Raw genomic sequence first — 18,380 nt, forward strand, 5'->3', positions numbered from 1 at the left:
ATGACTTTTATAAAGAGACTAAAGAACTTAAATACATTATTTTAGTTTAAAAAAAAGTTTTGAAGTCTATAAAACATTAGAGAATAAAATGTTTTAAGGTCTTAAAAATAAAAATGTTTTTTGTGAATTGACTTAAAAACTTGAAGAGACTAAAAAATTGAAATACATTATCTAAGCTGCCTTATTGCCGTAAATACCTATCATTTAGGAGACCTTTATCTCTTAAAGATGGTTCAGGCCTGTCTTTTGGATATCCTAACCCTTTCAAATTAAATTTTTCCACACCTTCCGTTTCACAGAATGATTTAATTAATTAAGTACTCACACAGCACATACATACGGACTACAAGATACACGAGGAGATACAAAAATTACAAGACGCTAAGGTTACGATTATAAATACGTGTAGATCAGTCATAGCGAGTATTGGTTAGGATCCTCTGGAGTCCTTTACGAGATGAATAGGTAGATGACGAAGGTGCCGGCGCCGATGTAGTGGCTCAGATAGCCCGCCTGTTGCCAGTGCCAGAGAAACGACTCCGTTGTCTCGTCGTTGAGGGCATCTCCCAGCAGCACGACGCCCAGGTAGGCCAGGTGAAAGATGGCCAGCGCGGTGAAGGCCAGATTGGTGGCCTTAACCAGCCAGTGGGAGAGCGACTGCCATCCCCGCCTGCTGGGGCATCTGGCATAGCGACAACGCTCCTTGCCGCGGCACAGATTCGCCGAGATGCAGGCATCCAGGCAGCTGGCCAGCTGGCGGCGCAGCAGGGATTCCCCCTCCGCGAGGAAGGCCAGCGAGATGAGCACCAGATAGATGCGCAGATCCATGCCGTGCAGCAGGCTGGACACGGCATAGGTGAGCAGCACGGCCAGCAGGATGCGTCCCCTACTCCTTCCGTCCACCTTAATGGGCCCGTAGATGTACCGCTTGAGCCACTCGTGCATGGGAATGTTCCAGCCGCGGACCAGCGAGCTAATCGAACGCGGCCACTCGATGAGCCAGGGTCGCGAGACCAGCGGCCCCAGCAGCTCCGACTCCTGGCCGCCGTCCAGTCGCTGATCGGCGGCCACCAGCAGCGATTGCGCCATGATGCCCACAAAGTAGTGGCTGCTGCGCACGCTCAGCGCATCCCAGTACATGACCAGGAAGTGGGAGCTGTCCCCGAAGAAGTCGCTCAGCGCGGGAGCCACACAGTTGGACAGGATCACCGCTAGCACGCAGAGCAGGGCGTTGGGAACCAGGCGACGCAGGCTGATTAGCCAGCTGTTTCTGGGCACCAGGCAGTCCATGTAGCAGCCGTAGCTCACCCACGGACCCAAGGCGCAGGTGGCCGGGCTGTAGACATAGCCCAGATAGGCCAGCGGCCCCGGAATCCTCGCCTGCAGCTGGCCACTGGCGGTGAGATCGAAGCCCAGCGAGATTAGCTTCATGTTGACCACCATCTGGATGCCGCGCAGCTGCGGCCAGTCGCTGCGGCGCCGCCAGAGGAGCAGCTCGTACAGGAACTGGCTGCCCACGGTGAGCAGGGCCAGGATCTGGGCTCCCCGGCGGCCCAGGCGCAGCAGTTGGAGCAGCAGGTAGCCAATGGCGGCTAGCAGGAGCAGCAGAAGCAGGCGATAGCCGACGGAGAACTGCAGGAGGACGAGGCCGCAGGCAAAGTGGAGGAAGTGCAGCGGCGCCAGGCTGGTGAGGCGCCTGCGCTGCGAGTAAAGGAGGCACAGGAGGCGACACAGCAGGCAGAGGAGCAGCATGGGCGCCACATATTGGAGCACCTGCAGCAGCGAGGGCTCCACGCAGCTCTGCAGGCTGCCCAGGAGGCGCTCGGCCAGGCCCAGGACTCCAAAGCGATTCAGCTCCTCCTCCTCCAGCTCCTCCTCGCCCAGGTAGTAATCCTCCTCATCCTCGGCCTTTCCGAATCGGTAGTCCAGACCGCCGCCGCCGCCGCCGCCGAGCGTCTCCACCTCGTCCTCCTCGTCGAGATCGATGTAGTCCGATTCCTCCTCGAAGTACTGGTAATCCATCGCCGGCCGATCCTAGCCAATCCAACCCAATCCAATCCAATCCAATCCGAGGGGAGTCGAGGAAAATCCCGGCAAGCGGAGGATATACCTCGGAATATACCGCAAAAGATACCGAAAATACCAAAGGAAGGCGGCGGAGTCTTAGCAGTCTCGGTATTTTTCGGACAGCGCTGCCTCGTCAGCTTGTTTTTAGCTAGCTTTTAGCTTTTTTTAGGAATAATTTATTATGAAAAATGGATTAATCGTAATATGGGAACCAAAAATAACCAATCAAAGCTACAAAACACTTTTTTAAACAAATTTTTTATATAAATATTAAAATATTAAAAATATTAATTTTTTGTATTTTCACCTTGAAATAAAATAACTATAAAGTTTTCACATAGAAAAGTAACGAAAGACTTAGTGAACAATCGGTCAACTTTTTAAACACTTTTTAAATGTTAATATACGGAAAGTTGTTTCCAGTCTGATAAGTGTTTTATTTAGGAAAAGTCGCTGTTGCAGAAACATATTGTGTCTAAAAAGGATGTTAATGTAAAAATATAATAAAATATAAAATTTGCATTTAAAAAAGTAACGAACTTTTATATTAAGCAAGCGGGAAAAAAACTAAGTAAACAATGGTCAACTTTTTAAACCCTTGTTAACGAAAAAAGTCGAGTATTAATATTCAATGAATCACATTTTAACGTAATTTTTTTAAGTGGAAAGCTGTTCACACTATTTGTCTGATAAGTGTATTATTAGGGAAAAGTCACTGTTGCAAAAACAAGATATTATAGAGAAAGTGTCGCTGTTGCTGTTGCAGAAACACCGTCTGTCTGAACAGGCCATTGGAGATGTAATCACATCGATAGTTCTATGTTCTCCGATTAAACATCAATCACAAGTCCACCTCTATCAAAAAAGCCATTTGGTGGAATTTCCAATTTATTGACAAGGATTATTTTGAATCCGAATATAAGCCCAAATCCCTAGAATGACTCGCCACGCCCGCAACTGCACGGCGGGAGCCGTGTACACCTACAACGAGAAGAAGCGCGACGCGGCGGAGTCGGGCTACGGGACGAATGCGCAGCGTTTGGGGAAGGATTCGGTCAAGTCCTTCGACTGCTGCTCGCTGACCCTGCAGCCCTGCCGCCGCCCGGTGGTCACCAAGGAGGGCTACCTGTTCGACAAGGAGGCCATCCTGCAGTACATTGTGACCAAGAAGAACGAGTACAGCCGCCGGCTGAAGGAGTACGAGCGTCTGCGGCGCGCCGAGGAGGATCAGCTGAGCCAGGAGGCGAACAGCAAGCAGCAGGCGCGCATGGAGCGCTTCGTGAATGCCGAGAAGCCAGCCATGACCCCGGCGCACTCCTCCGCCGCCTCCTCCTCCTCCTCCGCCAGCGAGAAGCCCTCCACTTCATCAGCGGCCTCTGCAGCAGCCTCCTCCATCTCCTCCATCTCCAACATGACCAACGGGCACGAGAGGAAGCTGCCCAGCTTCTGGCTGCCCTCCGAGTGCCCCAATGCCGGGCTGGCCAAGGCCCAGAAGCCCGATGCCACCATCTACTGCCCGGTGTCGCAGCAGCCGCTTAAAGTCAAGGATCTGATCGACGTGAAGTTTACGCTTTTGAGGGATGGCGACTCCAAGAGGTCGCTGATCGCCAAGGAGGCGCGCTACATGTGCCCCATCACCCACGATGTGCTGAGCAATGCGGTGCCCTGCGCCATACTGCGTCCCACGTGAGTTCTGGCGGGGATTGCCCTTGGACAGCCTATTAATTGCGTACTATCTTTCATTTTCTAGTGGCGACGTGGTGACCATGGAGTGCGTGGAGCGGCTGATCAGGAAGGACATGATCCATCCGCTCACCGATCGCAAGCTCAAGGACAAGGACATCATTCCCCTGCAGCGAGTAAGTGAAATTTAGATTGTTCCTTTGCGGAATTCTAAGATATTTACCCATTTACAGGGCGGCACTGGCTATGCAACCACCAACGACAACCTGTCGGCCAAGGAAAAGCGACCCATGCTGCAGGTCTAAGGTCTAAAACCTTCACCAATAAAAACAATAGAATTTAAGCCCTAGCTAGTTGATTTATCCAGGAATTTAAATCACCATTTTACAAATTATTTACTGTCTTTTAGGTAACTTGCCTAAAATCAAGTTAATGTTTAATTTATTAATGGAATTTACCTCTTTTGCAAAACCAATTGCTCTTCAGATCATCAACATGTTGCACTAACATATTAAAAGAAATACAAATAAAATATATATCTATCCTGATATTCGTACAACACATTAAGGTTAGAAAACAGAAAACAAGTTTGTGTATTTTTGTATTAATAATGATTTTGAGCCATATAAAATATTCTAAAATCATAAAAACAACAAGTTTTTAAATGAAAAAACATTATTCTTGATACTCTGGACCTAAGAACATTTTATCTTAATTTATGGCAGATCGAGAAAAATTTTTCTTGATTTTAGAAGGTTTTTATTTTCTCTAGGAAAAATATCGACATTTCAATATTTCATTTTTTTCCATTTATAAAATCGATTGTTTCGATAATATTGTAAAAATATCGGATTTTTAGACGAAAAACAATTTTTCTTGATGTTCTTGACTTAAGAACATTTTATCTTTATTAATGACAAATCGAAAAAAAATGTTCTTGATTTTAGAATGATTTTCTTTTCTCTGTGAGAAAATATTGACAATTCGATATTTCATTTTGTTTTCCCTTGAACAAATCGATATTATTAAAAAAATATTGTTAAAATGTAGTTTTTAATGTAAAACAATTTTTCTTGATATTCTCGACTGGAGAAAAATTGTATCTTGATTTATGACAAATCGAGAAAAAATGTTCTTAATTTTAGATGGTTTTTTTCTCTGTGAAAAAAAAAACATTTCGTTGAAAACATTGATATTATCGAAGCGATATTGTGAAAATATAGAAAACATCGATTATTTTTAAGATCTAATAGTGATCCCCTTAAAAAGTTTCGTTTATTCACAGTCACAAGAAGTTCCATTTGATTTTACTTTTAAAACAATTCAATTATCCATGGTATAAAAACCGTACTTTCTACTTAATTTCGACCTCTTACTTCCAAAGATTCCCCTAAAAACAAACTGCCAAATTTTGGGGTTAAGGTATAATATATTCTTTATGCATAAGTGTAACGTGTAATGTAAATTGAAGAAGTTGCAGGCTGGCGGAATGCGGGCGGTCGTGCCGAATACGTAGCGTCTAGATACGTCGCTCCTGGTGGTGGCTGGTCGTCCACGTCCAGTTGCACGTCCACTAGGCCGCCTGCACCGACTGCTTCTGCGAGGAGCTGATCTTGTCGCCCAGACTCAAGGCCATGCCCTGTTTTTTTGGTTGGTTAATGTAGATTATAGTTAATAGATAATATATGATAGATTTTCCTCCATTTCTCACCTGACTCTTGGCGCGAATGCGAATGTGTCCCGTCACCTTGGAATCGGGATCATCCACGGGCTTCTCGATGCTCAGATTGGCCAGGGCATTCTCACCGAAAATGGATCTGTGATAGATGTTTATCAAGGATTTATATTCCTTCTAGACTAAACTAAACTGAGATACCCACTTGGCGTACATATTGGCGGCCATGAAGCCGCACTGGCCGGACAGCGCCTTCTCCGGCGTGAGGCACTTCATGTTGGTGCTCTTCAGCAGGTGCTTGAGATACTCGTGCAGATCGGTGAAGCTGGTGTTCACCGTCACCTTGTTCTCCCACTCAAAGTCCTGCCACATTTGCCGGAACTCGGTGTCCGTGCAGCTGGCCGGAATGATGTAGTCCATGATGTCGATGTGGATGGTGTTCAAGACCACAACGTTTGTATTGAGAGCGGTGTCGTAGACTAGGAATATATATAATTTATAGAATATATACATTTAGCGCTTCGATTTACCCACCAATATTGCCGAAAATGATGCCGTTCTCGGTGGAGGAGACCTTCACGTTGGCCTTGATGTTGCAGAAGTCGTGCGGGGCCAAAACCACGGGATGCGGGCGCTCCACCAGCTTCAGATCGCCCAAAGTGGCCAGTTCCAGGGTGCAGTTTTGCAGCGTGTCGTCTGTTAAAGCATTATTTAAATAGATTAACCCTCTTAAAATGATTTTTCCGGTGAAATAGCAGCACTTACTGGTCTGATTCACAATCAGCACGTCCAGCACAATGTCGTATTGGTTGACATTGACGTAGGCCTCGGCGTAGACGGGATCCGAGAAGCCCGTCAGCTGGGTGACCTTGTTCAGCTTGCTGTTCGGCGACGCCACGTCGCTCAGCTGGGCATTCTTGCTGCCCGCGAGCGCCTGATTCAAGCTCGATTCGAAGACATTCTCGCCCAGCTGATTGTCGCGCCCGTTGGAGAGCTGTGCGAAGAGCACCGGATCATCGGGCTGCACCTTGGCGGCGGCCTTTTGCTTCTCCTTCAGCATCCGCTGATCCTCGTCGTGCTGGGCATCCAGCATTTTGCCCAGAGCCTCGCGGCAGAAGAGCGTGAAGACGGCCACAGCCTCGGGGGTGCGTTCACTCAGCGTGCGCAGGCAGACAAAGATGCGATCGGTGTCGTCGTTGGTGATCGGTTTGCTGGGGAAACCGGATTTGCCCAGGTGCAAAATGGAGCTCATGATGAGCATCACCTGGGTGGTCAGGCGATTCTGTGCCCGCGCCTCGGGCTGCAAATCCGCATAGCGCAGCGCCAGCTTGGTCAAAGTGGCGGAGAGGGCGGCGCCGATGAAGAAGTCGCCGTCCATCAAGTACTGGCGCAAAGGCGGCCGCTTCTCGGCCTTGGCCACGCTGCAAAGAAGATAGGTTAGCTGTTGCTGCCACGTATTATTTCGATGAACTTACGGGGCCAGGCTGTAGGCGCTCTGGGTGGCGTAGGTGCCATCGGAGGTCACCTTATTGCTGGCATTGCCTGCGCCAGGGGCTCCCTCCTCCCGCTGCTGCTGCTGCTGCTGCTGCTCCTCCGTCTGATCGCCGGCCAGGCGACGCTGCTCGGCCTCCACCATGGGCACCTCGCCCAGCGTCTGCTGGATGACGGCAATCACCTCCAGGATCTGTGCGCCCTCCACATACTCGCCCAGAATCCAGACGGCGGCGCGATGGATCTTCGACGACTTGATCTGCGGGAAGGCCTCGATCAGATGCTCAATGATCAGCGCCCGCAGCGCCGGGAACTTTTGTATGGCCTCGCGTATAAAGACCAGCACATCGGCGGCAGCCAGTTCATTTGTGTCCGACAAGAACTCCACCAGTACGGGTATTACATTGGCGGCCACGTCGGGGAACTTGATGGAGCAGGTGTGCAGGGTGCGCACCAGCAGCTGCCGGTACTTCCCGGTGTCCTCGTGCTCCACGTTGTGCGTTTTGGCCACCTCCTTCTTGAGGACCAGCACCATTTCGCCGATATTCCGCGAATAGACTAGGTCCAAGGCCAAAGCGAGGGTTTTCCTGCGAACCTCGATGTCTGGAGCGGCCAGAACACGCAGGACGTCCATCACCAGGTCCTGCATCACCTTCTCCATGCCCTCGTGCTCCTTCATGGCCACCAGGCGGTCCAGGACAATCAGCTTCACATTATTATCGCTCTCCTTGACCACCAACTCGATGTAGCAGCTGGCGGCCGCCTTGATGGCCGTCGGAGCCAGCGAAAGGGTAATCAACGTGCCCGCCGACTCGTATCTCACTGCATTCGAGCTGGAGTTGAGCAGATTGTAGATGCAGCGGATGAAGCGCGAACGCTCGGCGGGATTGGCATGGCAGACCTTGTAGATCAGCTCCACGATGACCAGCTGCAGGATGTCGCCAAACGAGTGCACCTGGTCGATGCAGCTGGCCAAATAGTTCAAGGCCCGCTCCTGATCCGCATGGAGGAGCATCAGGAAGGCGTTCCGCTTGCAGCTCATGTCCTGCTGGGTGTCCAGGAAGCTGGCTATCAGCTCCGGGCCATCCGGCACCAGCCAGTCGAAGTTCTTGTAGATGGTGAAGATGGCCAGGACGGCGTTGCGCCGCACATACGAGTGCCGGTGGTCCAGGCAGGCGCGAATGGCGGGCATCAGCGGCTCCAGGAGCTCCGGCTCCTTCAGCTTGCAGAGGAAACGCAGCGTGGAGCCGCGCAGAAACTCATTGGGGTGCTGCAGGTCCTTGCGATACGCATCGCACACCAGGATCATCTCCTGCAGCAGCTTCCCGTCCGCCGAGGTCTTCGGCACAATCTCCCAGAAGATCAGCAGCAGCTTCTTGATCGTATGGTTCTGCACGGGCAGCACGAACCGGATGATGGTCATGATGAGGCCCGGGTAGCGTTCCCCGTTGAGCAGCAGCTTGATCACCCTCTTCAGCGTTTCGATCTTGACGTTCGTGTCGCCCTTCTCCAAATCCTGCTTCAGCTGCATCTCGTTGGGCACCTCGAGGTCCGGCGAGTTGATTATCGTGTAGCACGGCACTTGCGACGTCATCGTGGCACCTGGCTGTGATCCTGATCCTGGTCGGGTTCTCAATATGTATATTTGCTGCGCCTGCTTCCCCGATTTCCAATTCCTTCGCTTTTTCTCTCTCTTCCGACGTGTCACTTGTGTGTGCGATTGGATTGATTTTGGGATTTCGGATTTGAGATGGCACTCGGCCAGGGCTGCAGTGCCGGTTAGCCGGGTTCCAACCCATGGGCTCTAAGCTTTTAGGCGGCCTCTTAAATCGGTTTTATTATTACTTGTACTAATATTAAATGTTTGTTAGGCAAATTAATAATATTATCAAATCTTATCAGTCCACTTGTGTGTGCGATTGGATTGATTTTGGGTTTTGGGATTTGAGATGGCACTCGGCCAGGGCTGCAGTGCCGGTTAGCCGGGTTCCAAACCATGGGCTCTAAGCTTTTAGGCGGCCTCTTAAATCGGTTTTATTATTACTTGTACTAATATTAAATGTTTTTTAGGCAAATTAATAATATTATTAAATCTTATCATGATTTTGGGATTTGGGATTTGAGATGGCACTCGGCCAGGGCTGCAGTGCCGGTTAGCCGGGTTCCACACCAGTGGTTCTAAGCTGTTAAGCGGGCCTCTTAAATCGTTTTTTTTATTACATTTGCTAATATTTAATGTTTGTTATGTAAATTAATAATATTATTAAATCTTATCAGTCCACTTGTGTGTGCGATTGGATTGATTTTGGGATTTGAGATGACACTCGGCCAGGGCTGCAGTGCAGCTTAGCCGGGCTACACACCATGGGTTCTAAGCTTTTAGCCGGGCTTCTTTTTACATCTATTTATATTAAATGTTTGTTATGCAAATTAATAATATTATTAATAATATAAATAAATCGTATCAGTTTAGTGCCAAATTGTATGACAAGATTTAGTTATAAGATATATTTGGTATGGAACTAATAGGCCAGGGCTGGAGTAACTTCACACCATCGGCCAAAGTCTTTATTGGGCAAGCTTCTTTAACAGTTAATTATTTTTAATATTATCAATACACCGGTAACTTATTGGTTAACCAACCAATTGTATGGCAAGTTTGTTAGTTTAATATTCTTTTGTTTTATATCATTTGATTTATTTATATTAAGAAACCAAAGGGCGCTGGTCAGGGATGGGGCGTATGCTAGCCGGGCTCCACACCATTGCCAACTCATTTACCAAACAACAGAGGGCGCCTTTTTGGGCGGGATTTTTGAAAGAATTAACTATTGCAGATTAAAGCAGAATAAAACAAATTTATTGGTTTAGACGTCCATACCACTAATTTTATTCCCACTTATTAGTAAAAAATCTTGTCGTTGATCAATAATTTATTCATTTTGAGGTCTCTATGTTTTAGAGCCAAAAAACAAAATGTTTGGATTTTGTATTTTTGAAAAAGTCAATTTTACTCAAAACTCAGCCATTTGGGCTGTAATTAAATATTTTGATAGATGCAAAAATATGAAGGTTATAAAACTTAGAATGTGATTTACTTCATGTTTTTTGTTTGCTAAAAATAATAATGTATCGCATATGGTTCTTTGAGTACAAAAAATGATCATAGAAACTAAACTATTCGTGCATTAATTCTAAACTATTGAGTTTCAGAATTTTTTAAATAGAATGACTATTAAATTAATATTTTCAGAAGTATTAAAATTAAAATTTTGGTATAGAACTCAAACCTACAAAATATTAATTTTATAATATTTAGTATTAAATGAATACAACAGAGTTTATATTATTTAATACTAAATCAACAATAAACTACATATAGTGTAATTTTTATACAACGAGTATTAAGAGTTAGACTATGGATTTTTTTTCGGTGCCAGTGTTTTTTTGCATTGGGTGGTAGGGTCTATTACCTGGCTGCAGATAGCCTCCGTGCCAGAGGACTGCTGATAAGCCTCCACCGCGGGGCGAAATGGAAATGGAAATCGAAATGTGGAAAAAATCCCCAACCCATTGCGATCCGGGGAGATTCCCCGTCCCAAGCGAGGCTTTTGACCTTGCCCAGTGCCAAGTGTCCAATGCATATATGGCATAATAAACAGTCTAATTCGGTCTCCGTGCGATACGACTAGAAAGATCCCCGAACCCAAACCCACGCCCACAAAAATTGCCTTTATGATCTCGTTCATCGCTCAATTGCCGCCCCCACTCGTTAGCCACCCAGCCACGCCCCCAAAAAAGGCACGACTTGCATTTAAAGCAGGTCGCCAATTGTCGCGAGATGGGGATTAATGTGAAAACTGAAAACTTCTGTACTTAGTGCACTTGGTGGCCTATGGACGCGGGTGACTAGCTAGGTGCACTCAAAATAAAATTAACCCTAAAGTCAAGGAAATCGCCCTACTTTTGTCTTCAAGACAAGCTCGCCCTAAATTTTAGGGTCACATTTTTCTATATTTTTGATTTTTTTTGACGTCATATTTCTAAATTTTAGGGTAATTTTACTAAATTTAAGGGCAAAAATTTCTAAAAAGTAGGAAATTTTCCTAAAAAATAGAAATTAAAAACAAAACAAAAAAACATGTTCAATCATGATTTTTTTTGTATATACGTTTGTATTATGTACTCCTCCCTATATACATATGCAGGCGTTGTGTGTCTTGTATATTGTGAATGTTAAAGGTTTATGTATTTATTATTATGTATTTGCGCTTGGATTTCTTATCTAACCAAAGCCAAATGTGGTTGTAAATGTGGACTACGGGACTGCGGAAGATTGGGAATGTAGAAATTATGATTAGTTAATATTTTATGTTCATGAAAAAAACTTACAATTTTTACTTGTCCGTCGTGAGAATCGAACCCGGGTCTCCCGCGCGAGGAGCGAATGGCCTACATACTGGGCCATTGTAGCACTTAAACTTGCTGTGGCAAACCGAGCATAATATGTAAAGGGTGAAGCGGACAACACATTTGAATACTAATTGCATAATTTTGACCATTCGCGTTTTACTTATTTACATACGTATATACATATGTATATATTTATGCTAACGCAATTTATATTATGTGTAGTAAATAGAAAATAGCTGAATATAAACCTAATTATTTTTAGTTTACTGCTTGCCATCAATAAAAAAAGGAATAAAAAAAAAGTAAAAAAATAAATAAAAAAAAAATAAAAAAAAAATAAAATAACATTAAAAAAAAAGTTTAAAAAATTTTGCTCTGGGACTCGAACCCGCGTCGATTCGATTGCTAACCAAGTGCTTTAACGGTCTGCGCCACGAGTACAGCCGGCCGGCAGCTGACAAGTTCTGGCATTGAACATTTTGGTGTGCCAGAGCATGTGAAAACAACTATTTCTATTTTTTAGAAAAACTTTCTACTTTTTAGGAAATGTTTCTATTATTTAGGGTTAGCTTAATTTTAGGGTTAGGGCACTCATTTTTAGAAAAGGTGTTGCCAAAATATTTTATTATTTTCGTTTGCCTTTCTATTTTTCAGAAAATAATTTCTAATTTTAAGGGCATTTTTTCTAGATTTTAGGGTGATTTTAGTTCATGGTAACCATTTTCTACATTTAAGAAAAACTTCCTGGATTTAAGGACAACTTTCTTGACTTAAGAAAAATTTCCTAAGATTTAGAAATAACTTTCTTGTATTTAGAAAAAAGAAATTTTAATGGCGATTTTCTAAAATTTAGGGTTAAATTTATTTTGAGTGTGATCGTGATCCCATCGCATCCCATCGGCCTGGGGAACAGGTTCTGTGTGCCCGGACTGAATAAACAAATCCCCTGATAGCGAAGCGAAAATAAAATAAATAAAACTAGAGACGATTGCAAATTATGAAAATATGGTGTTGCTTTCGAATATGGAATACCCTCACTTTAAAATATTAAACCAAATTAATAATGGTATATGATAAATATGATATGATAATAATAATATATAAAAAATATATTATGATAATAATGATATATGATAAATATGATACGATAATAATGATATATGATATGATAATAATTATCATGATATGATCAGGATATATGATAAATATGATATGACAAATAAAGTTTAGTAAAATATTATTTAGCGCATTATTCAAGCTTTTTTAATATAATATAATACAAATTATAATTAACTAAAATCTTAAAAGCATACAAATTATTTAATCAATAATCACAAATAGATTTAAAGGTAAAATCACACTTTTAAACTTAAATACCACACCCAAAAAAAAAAAATCATAGGTTCACTCTTGATAATTGTTGCATTAAAAATATTATATCATAGTTTCCTTTAAAATATAAACATATTATCACAAATATGTTTAAGGATAAAATTACAGATTCAAAGTCCAAAGTTTTCCTTGTTTCTTACTCTATAATATGCTCCTAATAGAGAGAGTATAACTGAAAGGCAATTACTCTTAATTTGTTTACTTCCAAGAAAAGCGAATTTAAAGCAGCCAAATCATTAGATGAATGCAAATCAAAACCGAGCAAAATCTGAGAAAGTGAAAAATAGAATTGCAAAAAAAAAACGGGGATCGAGCACAATGGAAACCAAGTTAATGTTGCTATAGCTCTCTAGTTTAGAATAAGTATACCTTTTGGGATAAGGGCTTAAATCATATGATTAATGGCCTGTTGAAAGGGGAGGGTAAGATGAGCAACCCCTGTGGGATTAACTTAACCGGTTAAGGCAAAGATATATAAAGTCCCAGTGTCAAATAGAGCTTATACACAGAAAAAAAATAAGAAAAGATCAGGTTGATATGAGCAGGTTAATTTAATATTTTTAAAAGATCAAGATCTTCATTTCATTTTAATACGAATAAAGATAAGGTTTATCATATTTTACAATGTCTGTTCAAAAAATACTACATTTGGTATTTTAAAAAAGTATTTTAATAACTTTTATGAAATGATAAAACATTAAGTTGATATGCGTGAATTATAAATTTGATATGATTTCATATCGGCTTTTTATTGTTTATTATTTCATATAGATTTTTTTTCTGTGTACATCTTGAGATCAGTCTTCTAATATATAGAGTGATATAGAATATATATAGAGTGTACTGTATGCAACGATGGAATAGGCGATCAAGTGCCGCCACAATTAATTAAAGAGGGCGGCTATTCTCTTAATTTTCCGATCGCCTCATAATAAACTATTCTATTAATTCCATTGTTTTCGTCTAAGCGATGGTAAATGATTTATTTAAGAAATTAGTATGAATGTTTGAATAGCTTGAGTCAAGAGAAAGCGGTTAGATTTCCTATGATCGATTGATTGTGCAAATGCTTCTGGCCAAATTCTGATTTTGATCGATCGTAAGTACATCTTAAGGTAGATCATGGATTGCAAAAATATCGTATGGATTTCTACTGATCTAGCAAAACTCGTTTGCGGGAGTATAGATAGGCCTGGATTCCTATTCCCCATCCCATGGGTGAAAAACCGGTCTCCCTCTTTCTTTATTATTATTTGTTGTATTATTTTTCTTTTTATTATTATTCCTTATTACTATTCGCCGGGCAAACAAACAGAAGCAAAAAAAGAGAATCAAACAAATGCAAAAAAAGAGCACGAAAGCTGGGTGGCTATAAAAGCCATCAGCCGGCTCCGGATTCTCCACAGTCGAGCTTCAACTGTTTCGAGATGATGTCGCCGAGAGAGAATCGCTCGTGGTTGCCGTTGGCGGTGGCCGCCCTCCTCCTGATCCTCAGCCCACCGTCCTCCCGGGCGGAGGAGCCCATCTGTAGGTTAACCCGTTTCTCAATCTTCGGTTAAATCTAATCTATTCTGTTATCTATTCCTCAGATCGTCTGTGTGTGCCGCAGATCTACTTTGCTGAGTGCCAGCAGCTTTTGGCCGATCCCTCGGAGGCGGGCATCCGCATGGAGTGCGTGGCTGGACGGGATCGAGTCGACTGCCTGGAGCTGATCGAGCAGCGCAAGGCCGATGTTCTGGCCACGGAGCCGGAGGACATGTACATCGCCTATCACCGCAAGAACGAGGACTATCGCGTCGTCTCCGAGATCCGCACCCAGCAGGACAAAGATGGTGAGTAAACGAAGGCTATTTAACGAGAATGAGTGATAAAAGGTCGAGATTAGGCTTTATCTAGGGATTATTATGAGTTCAGGTTAAATAATGAGAAATTACCGCTGGTTGAAAAGCAATGACACGAACCAAAGGGCTCGAACAGAGTGACCAAGGCTCACATTTAAACATTATCTGTAAGGTATTCGAAATTTAAGGCTCGAAGGACCAAAAATCTAGATATGAGTGCAAAAAACTCTTCCCTAATTCGTTCATTTTCCTATTAAATTACCTATAAAATATATAAAATTCGGTATTTTCGGTATTTCGATATTTAATTAATTTAGAATACAAATACTAAAATCTGATTAAATAATAAATTGGGCAGTTGGTAAGCTTCCCTTACTTAATTATTTTCCTATCATCCCAGCACGATCTATAAAATACTTGAATTTCGGTATAGACAAAGATTTAATTAATATAAAAAGGTTGGAAGGACCAAACATCTGAGATTCAACTAAATAATAAATAGAGATGTTGGTATCTTATTGGTATCTCTTCCCTATCCGCTATTTTCGTATCATCCCAACGCTGCCTATAAAGTATTGGAAATATTAGAATACGTAAATAGACGAAGGGACTCTAATCGAAAACGGCTCGAAGGACCAGAAGTCTATAAAAAACGATTAATTAAACTACACATAGAGTTACTAATTCTCCCGCTCATTCATTCCCCTCTCCAGCCGCCTTCCGCTACGAGGGCATCATCCTGGTAAAGAAGGACTCGCCCATCCGCACCCTGCAGCAGCTGCGCGGCGCCAAGTCCTGCCACACTGGCTTCGGTCGCAACGTGGGCTACAAGATCCCCATTACCAAGCTGAAGAACACGCATGTCCTGAAGGTCTCGGCCGATCCGCAGATCTCGGCCACGGAGCGCGAACTCAAGTCGCTGTCGGAGTTCTTCACCCAATCCTGCCTGGTGGGCACCTATTCCACGCATCCCGAAACGGATCGCCTGCTGAAGAAGAAGTACTCGAATCTGTGCGCCCTCTGCGAGAAGCCGGAGCAGTGCAACTATCCGGACAAGTTCAGTGGCTACGACGGGGCCATTCGGTGCCTGGACAAGGGCCAGGGTGAGGTGGCCTTCTCGAAGGTGCAGTACATCAAGAAGTACTTCGGTCTGCCGGGCGCCGGACCAGATGCTCCGCCGGCGGAGGGCAATGCCGAGAACTTTGAGTATCTGTGCGAGGACGGCACCCGGCGACCGATCACCGGACCCGCCTGCTCCTGGGCCCAGCGCCCCTGGAGCGGCTACATCTCCAACGAGAAGGCCGTCCACAATCCGGAGCAGCTGCATCAGCTGCAGTCGCGCCTGGAGCGATTCTTTGCCAACGGGCTGGAGGCGAAGAACAAGGACGCCGCCGCCCATCTGCTCATCCAGCCGAATGCCGTGTACCACAGCAAGGAGGCGGCCATCGATCCCAAGGTCTACTTGGAGCGCGCCGGCTACAAGGATGTGATCGAGCGCGACGGCAGTGCCATCCGAAAGATCCGTCTGTGCGCCCAGAACGACGATGAGTTCGCCAAGTGCCAGGCCCTCCACCAGGCGGCCTATGCCCGCGATGCCCGTCCCGAGCTCGAGTGCGTCCAGTCCACCGACTGTGTGGTGGCCCTGACCAAGAAGGAGGCCGATCTGGTCATCCTGCCCGCCTCCGGCTATGCGGACGCCCGTCGCAACGAGCTGCAGCCGGTGGTCTACGAGCAGCGCGCCCAGGACGATGTCCTGGTGGCCGTGGCAGCACCCAGTGTCAACCGGGAGGCCCTGCAAAAGGCCAGCATGTGAGTAGATCTCTTACTGAGTCTCCTGGGGTTTCTTCAGTGATCCATTGACTATTGTAGATCTCAAGTTTCGACAAGTCTTTAGTCCTGAAAAGGATTCAGATCACTCCGAACCAACCTAGGTAGTCCTGAAATGATCTAAAAGAACTTTTTTCATTGGTAAAATCGAAGATCTTAAGATGCTTCTACAAATAATTAATTCTAAATCTCCTAAATCTAAAGTTCTTTATACCTATGAGTGATCGTCAAAAGGATTTAGATTATGAAATGTTTCATCAAGAATTTCTTTATTATTAGGATTTATTTATTAGGATTGAAAAGGATTTAGATTATGAAATGTTTCATCAAGAATTTCTTTATTATTAGTAAAACGGAAGATCTAAAGATTATTATAATTGATGAATTCTAAATCCATTAACGATTGTAACTCTAAGGTTTCTTATACCCACGAGTGATCTTCAAGTCTTCAGACCTAAAATATATTAAGATTACTTCGAAACTACCTAGGTAACTATGAAATGATCCCTCAAGACTTTCTTTATTATTAGTAAAACGAAAAATCTCAAGATTCTTATAATTGATTAAATCTAAATCCCCTGGGGTTTCTTCAATGATCCCATTAACTATTGCAACTCTAAAGTTTCTTATACTCATGAGTGATCGTCAAGTCCTTAGACCCGAAAAAGATTTAGATTATTTCGAACCAAACTAGGTAGCTATGAAATGATTTCTCAAGACTTTTCCTATTATTAGTAAACCGGGAAGATCTCAAGATTCTTCTATAATTAATTAATTCTAAATCTCCTAAGGATTCTTCAATGATACATTAACGATTGTAAATCTAACGATTCCTATACCCATAAGAGATTATCAACTCTTTAGCCCTTAGAAAGTATCAAATCAATTTGTGATTTGAAGTGATCCATTAAGACGGGTTCCCCACCTAATGATAGCAGATCTGAAGATTCTTCTATAATTGATAGAATAGTATTATCGATCAATCTTTTGCCCCTTGAACACTTTGAACAATCTATTTAACTGTCTATGTAATCAGCAAATGATCTTTATATTTGCTTAACCATTTGGAAGACCCATATATAATCAATCAAGTCTTTATCTCCTTATAAGATACTTGGAACTTTTCCAACGATCAATTAAACTTCAAGTGCTGTTTGGAATATATTTAATAAATACCATATATGTCTTTGAAACCATAGCAAATTCAACGAGAATTGTGGACGCTCTCGTGCGGCGGCCGCCCTGTTGAACAAGCGACGTGGCCTGGACGCCTGCCGTGTGTCCTCCAGTGCCGACGGCGAGGTGGAGATTGTGCCCGCCTCCGAGCTGGAGAAGCACAAGGACTCGCAGCTGGTGTGCCCCAGCTTGGAGCGACGACCGGTCACCGATTTCCTGGCCTGCAACGTGGACGTACAGCTGCCCCGGGCCATCTTTATCCGCAAGGACACCACCAACGTTGAGCAGGAGACGGTGAAGCATCTGTTCTCCTTGATCTCGGACAAGTTCGGTGCCCACGGCAAGCTGGTCGATGTCTTTGCTTTGTTCGGAGAGTTCCAGACGGGCAAGAAGAACGTCTATTTCAATGTAAGTGCTTTGGTTCTTTAATTTTTATGTCTTTGGAATCTAATATGAAACCCTATTCTCCTGCAGGACAAAGCCGTTCAGCTCGCCACGGAGATCAAGAGCGAAATCCAGGACGAGCAGATCTACGCAGATCTCCAGTGCGATGCTAACAAGATCGCCAAGCAGTGAGCTCAACACCATATCATTCTGCATCAATAAATTTTAACCAGAATATTACTAGAAAAAATCAATTTGTATTTATATTTATGTTTACCTTAAAACTCAAGCATCGGGGTCACCAAAAACTTTTAACAGCATTTAAATTTAAACTTGAATATTACTAAAAAAGGTCAATTTGATTATGGCCATATTAATGGGGAAGTCTTGGTTCAATTGTTGGGAATATAAAGTTAAAACTAATGCGTCGG

At 43.9% G+C, this 18,380-nt stretch overlaps 4 protein-coding genes across 4 annotated transcripts; 2 read left to right on the forward strand and 2 right to left on the reverse strand.

The window, feature by feature from the left end:
* Positions 1-286: 286 nt before the first annotated feature.
* On the reverse strand, positions 287-2,142 carry por (Protein-serine O-palmitoleoyltransferase por). The gene has a single exon (XM_017146915.3). The coding sequence runs from the start codon at positions 2,020-2,022 to the stop codon at positions 451-453; it is 1,572 nt and encodes a 523-aa protein (XP_017002404.2). The 5' UTR covers positions 2,023-2,142; the 3' UTR covers positions 287-450.
* A 780-nt stretch (positions 2,143-2,922) lies between these two features.
* LOC108060965 (nitric oxide synthase-interacting protein homolog) lies at positions 2,923-4,337 on the forward strand. The gene is made up of 3 exons (XM_017146916.3): positions 2,923-3,753; positions 3,818-3,926; positions 3,984-4,337. Exons 1-3 carry the CDS (start codon positions 3,005-3,007, stop codon positions 4,053-4,055), a joined length of 930 nt encoding a protein of 309 aa, XP_017002405.2. The 5' UTR covers positions 2,923-3,004; the 3' UTR covers positions 4,056-4,337.
* Positions 4,338-5,159: 822 nt separating this feature from the next.
* betaCOP (coatomer subunit beta) lies at positions 5,160-8,658 on the reverse strand. Its single transcript, XM_017146938.3, has 6 exons — positions 6,901-8,658; positions 6,191-6,846; positions 5,960-6,121; positions 5,631-5,904; positions 5,462-5,567; positions 5,160-5,389 (listed from the first exon to the last, which is right to left on the reverse strand). Exons 1-6 carry the CDS (start codon positions 8,508-8,510, stop codon positions 5,324-5,326), a joined length of 2,874 nt encoding a protein of 957 aa, XP_017002427.1. The 5' UTR covers positions 8,511-8,658; the 3' UTR covers positions 5,160-5,323.
* Positions 8,659-14,114: 5,456 nt separating this feature from the next.
* Tsf1 (Transferrin 1) lies at positions 14,115-18,199 on the forward strand. The gene is made up of 5 exons (XM_017146942.2): positions 14,115-14,248; positions 14,311-14,553; positions 15,276-16,371; positions 17,589-17,973; positions 18,040-18,199. Exons 1-5 carry the CDS (start codon positions 14,149-14,151, stop codon positions 18,139-18,141), a joined length of 1,926 nt encoding a protein of 641 aa, XP_017002431.2. The 5' UTR covers positions 14,115-14,148; the 3' UTR covers positions 18,142-18,199.
* The last annotated feature ends 181 nt before the right edge of the window (positions 18,200-18,380 follow it).

The sequence above is a fragment of the Drosophila takahashii genome, chromosome X (genome assembly GCF_030179915.1).
Source record: "Drosophila takahashii strain IR98-3 E-12201 chromosome X, DtakHiC1v2, whole genome shotgun sequence".
NCBI classification, from domain to species: Eukaryota; Metazoa; Arthropoda; class Insecta; order Diptera; family Drosophilidae; genus Drosophila; species Drosophila takahashii.